Source organism: Heterocephalus glaber, unplaced genomic scaffold, assembly GCF_053883595.1.
Source record: "Heterocephalus glaber isolate CG9 unplaced genomic scaffold, H.glaber_assembly_v1.0 deba00001579, whole genome shotgun sequence".
Taxonomy (NCBI): Eukaryota; Metazoa; Chordata; class Mammalia; order Rodentia; family Bathyergidae; genus Heterocephalus; species Heterocephalus glaber.
The window spans coordinates 1,069,945-1,084,729 of NW_028258360.1; the positions used below are offsets into that span (position 1 = coordinate 1,069,945).

Genomic DNA, 14,785 nt, shown 5'->3' on the forward strand with positions numbered 1-14,785 from the left:
TTTTCTGGGACATGGGAAGAAGGTCAACTAAGTACAAAATGGTAACTTTCAAATATGTAGGATACTTTTTCACAGTTCAGTGCTTGTTCCCATCTATCTGATGTTATGAGCTATTAAGTATAAAATAATTTACCCAATATTCACCTGTTTTGGCTTTAGAATTAATACATAGTAGTTTTTGAAACAATTATTTATACCATTAGCCTTTATTTCACCAAATAATCCTCAGGAAAGAAAAATAGATTAGAATTTTCCATATATAATATTTTCTTCAGAGATTATTAAAAATGCATTTGTGTTTTTTATTCTCAAAACATTGTGTTTGTTTTCCTATGTCTACTATTCAAGTAGATTTTTTTTTTAGTATTGGGGATCGAACTTGGGACCTTGCGGTTGTGAGGCAGGCGGCAGAACCATTGAGCTAAATCCCTGGCCCTCAAGTAGATTTTTAAAAGCCCATGATTCGTATGTGTGCTTGGACACACACAAGGTTTTGTTCTTTGATGTTCAAAATTGAAATATTTGCTTATAATTCCTTTGAGTCACCTAAAATCAATATTTTTTTCAACTTTGAATATGGAATTTAATTACATATAGCATATCATTTATCCTATAAAATGGCATTCATTTTAAGTTTTTGGATATCATCAGTAGCAAATTGATTACTAGTCATGGTAAATAATCTTTGTTCAAATTATCATTTACTATTTCTGCAAATTATGTCATATTTCACTGAAGACAGAGTCTGGTTCCAGCAGTTTTTTCATTGGCTACACAGGGCTAGAAAATTTATACCAGCACTAGGCTGTAAAAGGAAAGCCAGTAAAGCTCAGTATGAATTACTAAGTATGTAAGTGAACAGTATGCTTTTTATTTAATCGACAGAGGGAAGGACAAACATCCCGAGAGTGACTACCTTGCTAAATTACCTACTGTTTGCAAAAATTGAAATACTCTGAATTGTTAATTTGTGTATAAGAAGAGTCTTTTTCTGAAATTAAATTTAATCAAAGTGCACTACCAGACTTTGATCTTTTTTCACCCTTTTCAGTACTTCGCTTAGAATCTCTTTTTTCCCCAAACTTCTACTCTTATAATACGTATATAAACATATATGGATACATATATGAACAATTTTCATGGTGCTGGTTTCATTCTATACTTCTTCTGGATTCCTCTGTGAGGATGTCTGCCCCATGGATGGAGAACACCTTTCTTCTGGTGGATACATTCTAATCTGCCCACTCTTCTGAACTCTTCCTGCCATCATCCCTTGATCATCTCACAGACCCATAAAATTCAACTTGGTCAAAGTGAACCCCCCCCCCCATCGTTTAGTCAGTTATCTGCACGTGTAATCTTCTGTCATGCTGCAGAGCCTAAAATTTGGGTATTGCACTTAACTTCTTTCTCCATTTTGTTTTTTTTTTTAAACTAGGGATTGGTCTCAGAGCCTTGTGCATTTAGGCAAGCACTTTACCGCTGAGCTATACCCCAGCCATTTAAAAATTTTATTTTGAGGGTCGGGGATCTAGCTCAGTGGTTTCGGTGCCTGCCTCACAAGTACAAGTTCCCAAGTTCGATCCCTGGTACCCAAAAAAAAAAAAATTTATTTTGAGACAGCACAGAAACTAGCTAACTTGTCCAGTCTGGCCTCAAACTTGCCGTACTCTTTGTCTAAGCTTCCCAAGTAGCTGGGATTAAAGGAATAGGCTGGGACCACACAGGTATGTGCCACTTCAAGCAGCTCCCCATTCTTGACATCAGCTAAACCAGTAAGCCCTATCTACCTCTTAAATCTCTCCCTCGTTCAGCTCCTTTTCTTCGTCTATCCCCACCCTACCTATGGACAACCACCTTGCTATTTTTGTTATGTAATTACAAGTTTACACAATGCCCTGTCTTCACCACTGCCCTTCTGCATTCCCTTTTCCAGATAGCAGCCTGAGTGATTTTGGGGCTGCATAACTCTAATCATATGCATCTGCTTCAGCTGTTCTCATTGCTCTAATGGGAAAGTGAAATCTTTTCATGGTCCTTCAGACCCCAAATGCCTCATTGCACCTTTGAACTGCACCTGGCACTGTTCTCTCCTACCCTTTGGCCTAAGTGCCTTCTTTTGGTCCACCCCATAGAAATACCTGGTGGTAATGATCTGCTTGTTACTACAGTGAAAATTCTTAAAATACTTCCAGTTCCTCCCTCATATTATCTGAACCTCAACTACCCTTTTTTGCATCCTGCATCTTTCTTTGTTTTCTTCCCAATCAGGAAAATCTATGTAAGTCCCAATGCAGTTCTCTTCTGGAAGACTGCAGTGCTCATTTCCTGTGCATAGGAACCTCTCTGTCAAATGAGATGCCTGTAATCATTACATTCAGAGAGGCTGAGGCAGAGGGAGTTCCAAGTTCAAACCTATCCTGTGCAGCTTAGGGACTTAGTGAGACCTTGTCTCAAAATGAAAAATACAGAGTCCTGGGGATGTAGCTCAGTCTGAAGGTCCTGGGTTCAATCCTCAGTACTGAGGATGGGGCCAGGGTATGTGTGGGGGTGAAAGAAAAGAAAAGGAAAGAGAAAAAGAAAAAAAGTGCATTGGTTGTATCTACCTATAAAACATGATCAAGGGATTAATTTCCCTTTTACAGCCTTACTTCCAAGAAGTCTTTCAAGTTCTTGCCTACTGAGCTTATTGCCTTCAGTTAAATAAGTAGGTGAAGCAGGTGTTGACAGCATCGCTGTAACTTGCTTTTCCTTTTCCAGGAATTAGTTGTCATGCCCAGCTATAAGTGGGAAAGTGGAGTCTTGTCTGGGTGGTCTTCTGCTCAGGTAAAAGGCTTTCACTAGGGAAAAAGAGAAATCAGGCTTTAGGGAGGGAGTAGTCTGTCACAATATACTCCCAGGCTTTCAAAGTTTTTATGTGTTATAGTTTTTAGAAACTTTATTGCATTGTCCTGAATAGATGATGCATCATAATGCAAATTCAGAAGGCACAAGAAAGTTTCCCTTTCTGCCTCAATCCCCTAGCCATATTTCTTCTCCTTTGAGAAAATCTGTTACTCTTTATTACTCTTATAATTTATAATTATTAAACTTTAGTTAAATTAGTCTCTCTAGATCACAGTTTTCTTATTTTTAAGATCCCTTGGTTTTCTTTATAGTTTTCTTATTCTCTAACTGACTACCAAAAGTTTTCCAAAATCAGGTACCATATTGTGTGCTCTTATTTTCCTTGGTAACTAATTGCCATATAAATAATAGGTAAAGAATAAATGTCGATACAGACTACTTTATTCAGAACATCAACAATGTTAAAACCTAACAGCAAACATTTGTAAACTGTTTTGTAAAGGGTCATACAGTAAAGGTTTTAGACTTTGTGAACCACTTGGTCTCTGTCACAACTCTCCACTCCACTGTTACAGCAGAAAAACAGTTGTCTGTAAACAAATGAGCATGGCTGTGTTCTGATACAAGTTTATTTACAAACATAACTGGTGGGCCACATTTGGCCTATAGGACATGCTTTGCAGGCTCCACCTCGTGGCCTGTACTCCTCTGTGTGGAAATGGGAGTAAACTTAGATTTGTAGAACTCTGTTCTCATGGAGCATGGAAATGGAAGTTAGGTAGGTCAGTGCTGAGGCTTAGGATGCATTACAATTTCTGTCTGATGTTTTATTATATTTTGTCTCATGCTCTGTGTTTATTTTCATATAAAAGGATAATAATGTACCTTTTTGAGTCTGGTGTTACATTGTTATCTCATTTGTATCTCATGACAACATGCAAAATCAATTCTATTATTGTTGCTACAATAGTTTATAAATAAGAAAACTAAAATGTAAGATGTAGACCTGGTCCTTGAATTTGAGTGTTTGATTCGTTGCTTACATTATAATTATTCTTGTAAAAATGAAGATTCTGTGAGACTTGAATAGCAAGATCAGACTTTCTAGGTTTGTTATGCAATGTCATGATACAGATTAGAACCATACTAAGTGGGCAAAGAGATCAGAAGGAATTAACAAGCCTCTCTAATAATGTCAGCCTCAGCTTTGCTATGCTGAGTTCACTGTTTCATGGAATCCTGATAGAATTCCTATTTTTTGGATTTAAAATGCCCTATTCACATTTTCTTTTGTTCTTGTTTACCTTTTTTGTGATGTAAGTGACCAAGATCAAATTCTTTCTTCTCATGAAGCCTTTCTGTATCATAGAACTTTGCTATATCATTTGTTCTTGTGGCAGTTACCGATTTTAACTTTTCTTTAAAATAATAATTGTTGGCAATGCTCATATTTTTTCCTACTAGATCATTTATTTGTATCTTATCCCCCTAATAAGTACTTATTAAGGCATAGTTGATATAAACTTCTTTAAAATTTCATTTTATTGGTATGTTTTAGGCATATAATATAATGACATTCATCATTGGAAATTTGCACCTTTACATAATCTCTCTTGGTTCTTATGTTTTCCCCATTCCCCTGCCCCCCCTTTAACCCCTCCATCCCTTCCTATTTACAAAGACTTTGTTTCCATTTTTTCATTGTCTCATACTAATTCCATTCCCTTCTTTCCTTCCCCCACCCCCACAGTTCCCCTTCCCCTTTGCCCCTTTTCTTCCTATTTCACATTATCTATTGTACCTGTTAGTCCTTATTTACACTTTCAGTTTCTCACACTAGAGAAACTATTTGGTATTTACACATGTGTGTCCTATTTATTTCACTTAAGAGCATCACCTCAATGTGCATCCATATAGCTATAAATGTCTCTAATTTCTTGGTTTTTTATGGGTGAGCACTACTCCATTTTATAAAAAAAACCACACATTTTCTTTATCCAGTCTGCAGTTGATGGGCATTTGGGCTGTTTCCAAGTTTTAGCTATTATAAATTGTGCTGCTATGAACATGGGTACACATATATCACTGTGGTATAATTCTTTTAATTCTTTTGGGAAGATACCCAGCACCCCTGCTGGGTCAAATGGGACTTCCAGTCCTCGTTCTTTGAGGTATCTCCATACTGATTATATAAACTTCTATTATTTATTTAGTTTGATGAATTTTGATGTACCTATATAACTGTGAAACCATCATGACAAGATACTGAAAAAAAATTTTGGGGCCAGTTCTAGGGATTAAACCTTGGGCCTTCACACTGAGCCACATCCCCGCCTTGTTGTTGTTCTTCTTTTAATTTTGAGACACAGTCTTGCTAAATTTGGGCTTGAACTTGTGATCTTTGTGCCTTAGCCTTCTGATGTGCTAGGATTACAGGTGTGTGCCACAGTTTGCCTGGCTAAGATACGGAACATTTGTATCACTGCTAGCAGTTTCCTCATGGTCTGTGTAATCACTTTCCCTCTAACAAATCTCCAGTGTAACCACGTGATCTACCTCCTGTCACTTTAGCTTGATTTGCACTTTCTGAAATTTGATATTAATGGGGTTTTATTGTATCATTACTTTTGGTCTTGCTTCTTTAACTGGGTATAATTATTCTGTTGCCCCTTGTTATTTCGCATGTTTGTGACTCATCTCTTTTTATTGATGCCTATAATTCAGTTGCATGAATAAACCACATTTTGTTGGTCCGTTCACTTGTTGAAGGGCATTTAGGTTGTCTCTAAGTTTTAAAGTTTGCAAATAAGGCTACTGTTATAAGTCTTTGTGTAGACCTACATTTCTGTTTAACTTGGACACACACTTAGGAGTGAATTGTTTGAATCACATTATGAGTATATGCTTCTTTTCCCAGAAACTGTCCAAACTCTTTCAAACTAGACGTACCATTTTATATTACCATTCTAGGTTGTGAGAATTCCATTTATTCCATATTCTTGTCAACACTTGGTATTATCCATCTTTTAATTTTTAGCCAGGTAAATTGGTGTATAGTGGTATCTTAGTATATTTATTTGACAATAATGATGTTGAATATCTTTTCCTATGCTTACTTGACATTTGTGAACTGTTCAGAACTTTTTTCTTTTCTTTTTTGGTGGTGTGGATAATCTAGGCCCTTTTTTAAAAACTTGGTTTGTTTGTTATCTTATAATTGTGTTATAAAAAGTGTCCTTTATATATTCCAGATACAGTTTCTCATCTGATATTTACACTATGGATATTTTCTCTCAGCCTGCACCTTGTCATTTCGGGTGTGTTTTAGGGTGGGGGGAGTACTGGGAATTGAACCCAAGATCTTTGCTACATCCCCAGCCCTTTTTTAGTTTTTGTTTTGAGATAGGATCTCGCAAAGTTGCTAAGCTACCCAGGCTGAGTTTCAGCTTTCCATCCTTTTGGGTGGGCCTCTCAGAGTACTGGAACTACAAGCATGTACCACCATGCCCAGCTCATTCCATTTTAAGTATATCTTTTGAAGAGCATATTTGAAAAATTTTGATTAAGTACAATGTGTTGATAATTTTATGGTTTGTGTCCTTTTTTTTTTTTTGGTACCGGGCATTGAACTTGGGACCTTCTGCTTGCGAGGCAGGGGGCGGAACCACTGAGCTAAATCCCTGGCCCTGGTTTGTGTCTTTTGTTCACTAAGAATCTGTTGTCTACCTCAAAGTAACACAGATTTGTATTTCTTCTATAAGGCTTAAATTCATTTTAGGCTTCACATCTTGAGTTGTAATCAATTTGAGTTAATTTTTTTCTTTTATGAAAAAATAAAGCAAATTTTTATAACCAGATAATAAGAGAATAGCAATAGTTATTGTACTGTTTATTGTTATCTTCAAAGTAGTTACTCAGTATTAAACATTTATTTATGGTATGAGTTGGGGTGAGGTTCATTTCTTCCTGCCCTCTCTCCCTCTGTTCCTTCCAAATGGATATCCAGTAGTTCTAGTGCCATTTATTGAAAAGTCATTTATTTCTCACACTGAATTGACTTGGCAGTAACAAGCTCCTTTGGTTTACAGTTAATGTTTTATTGTTCAGGTATTTGTTGTTACTTAAAATCAAAGAGATAAGAAATCTTGTATAGTTCCTTCTAGATCATCATACACTAATAACAAATTTCTCCAAATTATAAGAATTAGATTTTTATCTGACTTTTTGTTCCTCAGTTCAACCTGATATGATTTTATTTTTAAGGTGTTACGCATAACATTGCATTACTCCGAGAGGTGATAATCAACTCACGTTTTGTAAAAGGAGATTTCAGCACTAAATTTCTCTCTGATGTGTATCCCGATGGCTTTAAAGGTTTGTATGTATTGAAAAATTTTAGTTATTTATATTATTATTTTATATTTTATTAAATGTATAAATTTTTTGTTTTGAAATGAAGGCCTTATATTATCCTTGACTTACACATTTGGAGTACCCTAGACTATAGACAGTCATGATTTTAAGCATTCATGTGTGAGTCATTAATGTAATAATCTGCAGCTCTGTTGAGTAAGGAATTCAACTATGTTGAATGTTCTGAGAGTTTAGTATATGGGCAAAACATGTAGGCAGACATTGGCCTACCTACTCTTCTGGCTTCTGAAAGTCAAATCAGATTTATATTCCCTTCTGATATGAGTATATACAGGATCTCTTCATATATGTAAATGACATTGAAAATTTGAGAAAATCAATTAAAATAAAGATAGCTAAGAGATGATGGTTTTTTAGTTTGACAAAGTTTATAAATAAAGAAATGAGTGGAATGTAAAATTTAGCACTGGGAAGTTATAGAAAAATGGTTGACCAGGTGGACATGGTGGCACATACCTGTAATCCCAGCACTAAGGAGGCTTATGTAGGATTGCCACAAGTTTAAGGCCAGCCTGGGCTATATAGTGAGTTCAAGCCAGCCTGAACTACATAGCAAGACCCTGTCTCAGAGGAAAAAAAAGGTTGGCCACGTGAGAGACAGAGGACACCATTTAGTGAGCATTGAAATGTGGCTAATGTATGTTATCAAGAAACCCATAGGAGGGCTGGGGATTTAGCTCAGTGATTCCGTCTGCCTTGCAAGCACAAGGTCCCGAGTTCAATCCCCAGTACCAAAAAAAAGAAAGACAAACACCACCAACAATTAAAAAAGCCTATAGGACTTGGCTGAGACTCCATGTATATGAGGTGGAAACCAGAAGCCTCTGTATCAAAGTCTAATGAATTTAGGAATGTGTGGAGGTTAGTCAGTCTTCCGTTTATACTATTTTAGTATATTAAGTGACTTACATCGTGATGTTAGGAGCTATGTGTAGTCTCATATAGCTGAGCTGTTGAATGAAGTTTTTAATTCAGAATTTACAGCAGGTTTGTGAGATTAACAGGAAATAAGTGATTTGAATTTTTTTTCACTACTTTAGTTTTAGAATTTTATTATTAGTATAAAGAGAAATGAAGAATTTCTTTCATTTGAGCTCCTAAAACAAAGGCTAATGATTCATTAGGTTCTTTTCCCTGAACCTTGAATGTTTAAAAATGCAGAATAAAATACATTGTTAACATGATTCAATTTTATACTTGTATGATTACTTCGTTAATATCACTTGGTTCCTGAGTTCACAACCATTTAAATCATTGCTTACTATTGTGTCCCTAGCAACAAATCGTAGTAGACACTAAGCAAACATTTGTTGAAGTAATGAAAATATTTTTACCTGTAGTATTGATGAGAAGGGATTACTTTGGATATTTTTAATTATCTGTACATATACCCAATAAGCAGTTCACTCTGTTGTGATTCTAATGTTTTAGCCTCTTGTCTTTTCCAAAGTTTAAGTAAAAGTTACAGCAAGTTTTGAGGTGAACTTGGGACTTCCATATGCTTTTCTGTCTGCCTACCTAGTGTGTCTGTGAGGGTGGTATGATAAGAAATAGTAGGCAAAAGGAGGAAACAGGTAAAATCTTCAAGGAACCTTTAGAATAAGCCTATTATATGGGTATATACACATACATTGAAATATGAGTATTTATGTATATATGGTAAAATATCCCGTAGGAGATGGACATGAGGCATTTAAGACTTCTGATGGGGTTGATGACTGTGTACTATGATTACTGTGTGTTTAGCAACACTAGAAGATGTTCCAGATTCTCTAGAGAAGGAAATCCCCTTCAAACTCAGAATTTATTCAAATGTAATTAAAACCTAAAACCTATATATTGCAGTTTTCCATGACATATGATATACGAAACACATTACATTTCTTTTTTGATAAGGAATTATTAGCATAGACACCATAATTTTATTTCTTATGCTTATCGTAGAAACTTTTTTTTTAAAGAGGTAGTAGGAATTGATCTAGGGCCTTCACACTGAGCTACATACCAGCCCTTTTTATTTTGAAACAGGTTCTTGATAAGTTACTAAATTGCCCAGGTTGCGCTCTAAATAAACTGTGATCCTCCTGCCTCAGCCTCTCAGAGTGCTAGGATTATAGATAGGTATGTACTACAGTGCTGAGCAACATAGTCTTTTTAACTGTCATTAAAGAAAAATTAATTGTCATAAAAGAATTAATAATAAATATATCATTAAATCATTAAAGAACCTTTTGCAGTTATTTAGCCTCAGCTCTCATTTTCCACATGAGGAGGCAAAAACTCAGATTGATAAAGCTAAATGACCTGTGAAATAAGAAAGCTAGGAATTGATCCCAGGATTTCTTTCTTTCCTTCTGTGTTTTTTCTGTGTGTGCAGTGCTAGGAAATTGAACCCAGGGCCGTGCACATGCCAAACAAGTGCTGTACCACTGAGCTTAATCTCCCATCCTTGTCCTAGGATTTTTCATTTCCAGTGTGAGTAATGAGTATGCTTTTAGTTATGCTAGGATTCAAATTCATAAGTCACTAAACCCATCACTGGAGCACGCTTCATGTTGTCGTGTGGCCCTGAGGACTTTCAAAGTGTACACTTATATTTGATATCTGCCTGTTACTTAATTCTTTCATATTATTTTTATGTCAGTTAAGTTTTCTCTGAATGGCTACTCTCTCCTGTTCTTTCTCATTTTTTCCTTCTCCATTTTTTCCCTAGAGCAAATCTCAGATATATTAAACTATCATCTTTGACTGTTTGATACATGTGCCCGAAAGAGACAGCAGGAAGTGGCAACTGAAGTTAATCCAGGATCTTCTCAATATGTTTGAGGCTGAGTCATTTTGCCCCTTTGGGATTACCCATCTGCTTCCCATCTGTCCTGGTCTCCTAGGCACTATTCATAGGCAAGCGCCTGTCTTTATGAATAAAATTTTCTGTTACATGCATTTACTTCCCCAAATCTATTTGTAGATTTAGGACAGTTTTACTAAAGTTTCTTAGATATAAACCCTGAAATCACTATGTCACAAGTTAAAAATTAGAATACACAAAAGATTGTTCTTGTCAACCTTTTAGATTCTAGTTGAAAAACTACTTTCCTTTGATTCTGAAAAATACATGGAAAGTGAGGAAGGAGATATTTTCATTCTAAAAAAAAAGGAAAATGAAGATAATTTAAGGTGGTTAATTTAGTCTGTAATAAGCAGTTTGGAATTGTTTCTTTATTACCTTTCTACACTTCAACTTCAAGCCCCATCAAAAGAAATGACTAGAATTATCTTTTTATTTTGGAAAATTACAGATTTTTGGTAAAATTTGGATCTAACACAAAAAGTGTATAATGAATTTTACTTTCTTTTTTCCCACTGAACTTAATCAAATATTTTTAAACCTTTAAAAGTGGTATTACACTATTTGGACTGTCAATAAAGTAATTCAACAAATAATGAGTATCATCTCTAGAAGGAAATCAAAGAGATAGCACATTTTTCCTGTCATTAAGGAGCTAACATCACAAAAATATGCAGATGAAGAACTAACAGCACTGCAGGATAGAATAAGCGCTGAGTAAAGACAACCAAAATGTTTGGAGAGCAGAAAAAAAAAGAAGCCAGTCTGATGTAAGGACTCACATTTGTCTGAAGCATGAGGTGGCATCTAAGATGACTGCAGCACTTCTCTGAGGCCTCTGATGGCTGCATACTGGGGCTGGTGTCCCGTGTGTGAGAGCCACGTGTGCGTAGCTTCGTCAACCATCCACTTGGATGCATATTGGTGGTTTGAAACCAGCCAGGAATATACTACCTACTCTAAGGAAATTAGCAAATGCTGCATACTGGGGCTTTTCTCTTTCCTCCATACCCTAGTTGATTGGTAAACATTTACCATCAAACCACTGCCTAACCTTTTGACCTGAGTATTGAAAGCAAACAGCCACTAGTGCAAGAAGGAAAAGGATTACCCATCTAGGGAGAAAGATGTAGAATTTGAGGACAGGTGGTGCTCAGTTTTAGAACTGCTGGTGGGGGAGGGAGATGATTAGTGCTTACTGAAAAACAGAGCAGTTAATGGCGTTAAATTAGAGGAGAAAGACTTGAACTAAAATGGAGATATTTAGAAATAAAACATTTCCGCAAAGTGAGAGCTAATTGGTCACTGCTAGGAACCAGATCAGTGACTCAAGATAATAAATGGAAGAGATATCCCAAAACATGTAGCAAAAAAGTAAAGAAAAAAACTATTCACAAAATAAGAGATATAGAAGGAAGGTCCAAGATGTTATATGTAAGTGAATATATAAATAGGAATTTCATGCAAAGAAAAATGGATAAATGAAGGGTAACTTTAAAAGAAAGAATAGGGAAATCTTTTATCATTATTGTTAAGAAAGCCTTGCAAACTCCCTGAGTTTCAGAGAGGATTAATAGAAAAAAGTTACTCCTCTGGATATATCAAGAACAAAAGACTTAAAGCTTCTAGAAAGAAAGAAAAGTCGTATGCAAAGAATGTTAAGAATGTTTAGTGAGATCATCTTCTGATTATATAAATTGGATGAGAACTTAAGATGTGCATAGGAAAGAACTTGACTCAAGAGTGCTATACCTAAGATCCGTCATTTTATCAGTATTTATATATTTTTCTCGGTACCTGGGATCGAACTCAGGACCTTGAGCTTGCCAGGCAGGCATGGCACCACTGAGCTACATCTCTGGCCCTATCAGTATTTTTTTAAAAGTATTTTCAAATGAATAAGGATTTAGATACATTTCACTATATATACTATATTCATTCCAAGGAAACTGCTGAAGAAATTACTTTAGCTAATTTTTTTTTTTTTTTTTGGTACCAGGGATCAAACTCGGGTCCTTACGCTTATGAGGCAGGCAGCGGAACCACTGAGCTAAATCCCTGGCCCCTAATTTTTTTTTTTTCCGGTACCTGGGGATCGAACTCAGGTACTTGCGCTTGTGAGCCAGGCAGCAGAACCACTGAGCTAAATCTCCAGCCCACTTAAGCTAATTTTTAAGTAAAGATGATTGCTTAAATATGCACATTTCCCCCACCCCAATCCCCACTAACTTGAATTTTTTGAAGACACAAGCCCACAAGGAAATAGCCTTTTAGAAAATGAAAAGCTGAAAGATGATTCTTTACTGAGTTTGCAACCTAAGAAAGTTGGCTCTTGAGCTAGGGAACAAAATGAGTAATTCATTATCACTGCAGAGCCCTTCAGAAGTCTCTAGTTTATGTTCACACTTGCAAAAAGGGATAGGAAGAGTCTGAAGGCATCTAAATACACACTATGCCTCAAAGTTCTAGGTGTACAGGTTTGCTCAGTAAGCAGAAGAATTTGCTGCCCTACTGGGACTTCCATTTTTGTGGCTTGGCAGTTGGCACATGTTCTCAACTCCCTTCATGGTACCTCCAAAGGTTATTTATGGATGAGATCCTGTTCTGAAAACCAAACGAAGTGCCTTTGTCTTACCTTGTTAGTCTGGAGCCAAGAATGTAATACAGATGAGTTTAACTGGACACCAGGCTAGCACACTGTCACCATGGGAAGCAGTCCAAGGGCAGACATGCTCTTCTGTTGTGAGGCCACCAGGGGAACGTACAGGAGTTAAAGTCACTCTGGTATGTGATCAGGAATAGCGTTGTGTTAGAACTGTTCTAAGAATGTCAGTTGTGATCAGTTGTCTTATAAATGACCTGTTTGGCCCTGAATACCTTTTGAAGTGGAAACTCAATGAAATGACTTGATAGGCATCATATCAGTTTGCCCAAGAGATATGATTGGATGATGGTCAATTTTATTTGAGAAACCACTTTCTTGGTATTGCTCTCATTCAGTGCATTAGCAATTGATTAGACCAAGTGAAATAGTGGTTGCTTTGCTGTTAGAGTCCTGTAGTATGATGCCTTTTCTCTCACTGATGATGTTTTGTGCATATGTATCTGAAAAAGTACATGTATTTTGACTGTGAATCACCAGAAGAAATACATTTTACATCCTGAATTCAAATGTACCCCCCAACACACACAGTTTTCATGAAACATATTGTATTCAAAGTGCTCTGATAATTTCTCTTCCTGGTTACTTTACACAGCTTAGTAATCATGACTCTGAAACATGAGTTCTTTTTGAGAATGAGACCCTATGACTTGATTGATCTTGATGACTCACTCTGGAGCTTGTTAAAAATGTACATAGCAGGCCCCACTCCATTCCTTCTGCCAGTCTCTTCAAGAGAAATACAGGAATCTGGGCTTTAATCAGGTGATTAGATGCCCAGTGACTTTTGAGAAGCATTGATCTTTAAGCACTGGAAAGCTTTGTGATTAAATTGGATGATATTTGCCACATTGTAAACTATGAAATATTTATTTACTAATTCATTTAAAAAGGAATGACAGTTAATCTGTTATGTGTTGACATGAGAACAGTGATGTACATTGATACATGTGTTCCTGGGATCTGTGAACCTTTGCAGTATTCACCACAGAAAATAGGAGTTTAAAAACAAAACAAAAAAGCTAATAAATCTTACTATTAGGAAAATAGTTTTGATCTTGCTGGCCCATGAAAGGCTCCGAGGGATCCTCAGTCATCCATGGGCCTCACTTAGAGAACTGTAATTTCTGTAGTACTCTAATATAGGGTAGTTAATTATGAAATCATGTGAGATGTCTTCATCGGTGCTCCAGTGTATGGAGAAAGTCAGGAACTTTCAAAGCCTTTAATAGTGTGGTTTATGAGGCCACCCACCTAGAGGACCTGTGATTAAAGTCCCAGAACCAGTTGCGAGATCCCACATTTGTACTAGGGTGTATATAGCTTCTAGGTTTTACTCAGAGGGTTGGATTACTTGGGTTTTCCCTACCCTTGGGTTTCATGAAGCACCTCCCTGTATAGAAACATGTGCTACAGATCTTGAAAATGTTCATATGTTAATTTAAAATATTTATAATTTTATTTTGAGTGATTTTTAGATCTAGTGTCTGATTAATTTATTTCAAATAAGTTTAAATAACTACTTTTTTTCCCTCTTTTTGAATTTTATAAGTAGCATCTTACTGCTGCTGATCCAGCATTCAAATTGCTCTTACTATGCCATTTAATACTGTGCTATCTTTATAGAGTAGTGTGATAAATAGCATTAGAAATTTTGATGTGATTACAGAGTTCTGGAGGGATGTGTTAACCTGCAGACCCTGGACTATCTGAATCCTTCCTTGTTGCACACCCACTTCTCGTGGAACTCTGCAAATGGAGCAGGTTCCCTCTCTGCATGCAGCTGCACCAGGTGGTCTTTGCAGGCCTTCCTAGGCTAGCACGGCACCAGGGCCAGCGGCATTACAGTGGGAAAAGAGAATGAGGGAGAGAAATTAGTTGCTTGACTGATTGGGCTTCAAGTCTTGACTGCATGCACAGAGGCTAGAGAAATGCACCTTTATTTTCTCTGAATCCTTTGCACTAGAAAACATGGCCTTGTTCATGGTCTTGAG

General features: G+C 36.5%; 1 protein-coding gene across 19 annotated transcripts in view; it reads left to right on the forward strand.

Moving 5' to 3' along the window:
• Positions 1 to 14,785, forward strand: part of Pcca (propionyl-CoA carboxylase subunit alpha) — a 399,147-nt gene that overhangs the window by 232,453 nt on the left and 151,909 nt on the right. For 18 of the 19 annotated variants that reach the window (XR_015443859.1, XR_002387412.2, XM_087193202.1 and 15 more), the window contains one exon: positions 7,111 to 7,221. The exons of the other annotated variant lie outside the window; for it this stretch is intronic. Coding sequence is in view for 16 of the 18 variants with exons in the window: in XM_087193202.1 (XP_087049328.1) it covers positions 7,111 to 7,221 (111 nt within the window). In the remaining 2 variants the exon portion in view is untranslated. The remainder of the gene's footprint in view (positions 1 to 7,110; positions 7,222 to 14,785) is intronic. 19 annotated transcript variants of the gene reach the window in all.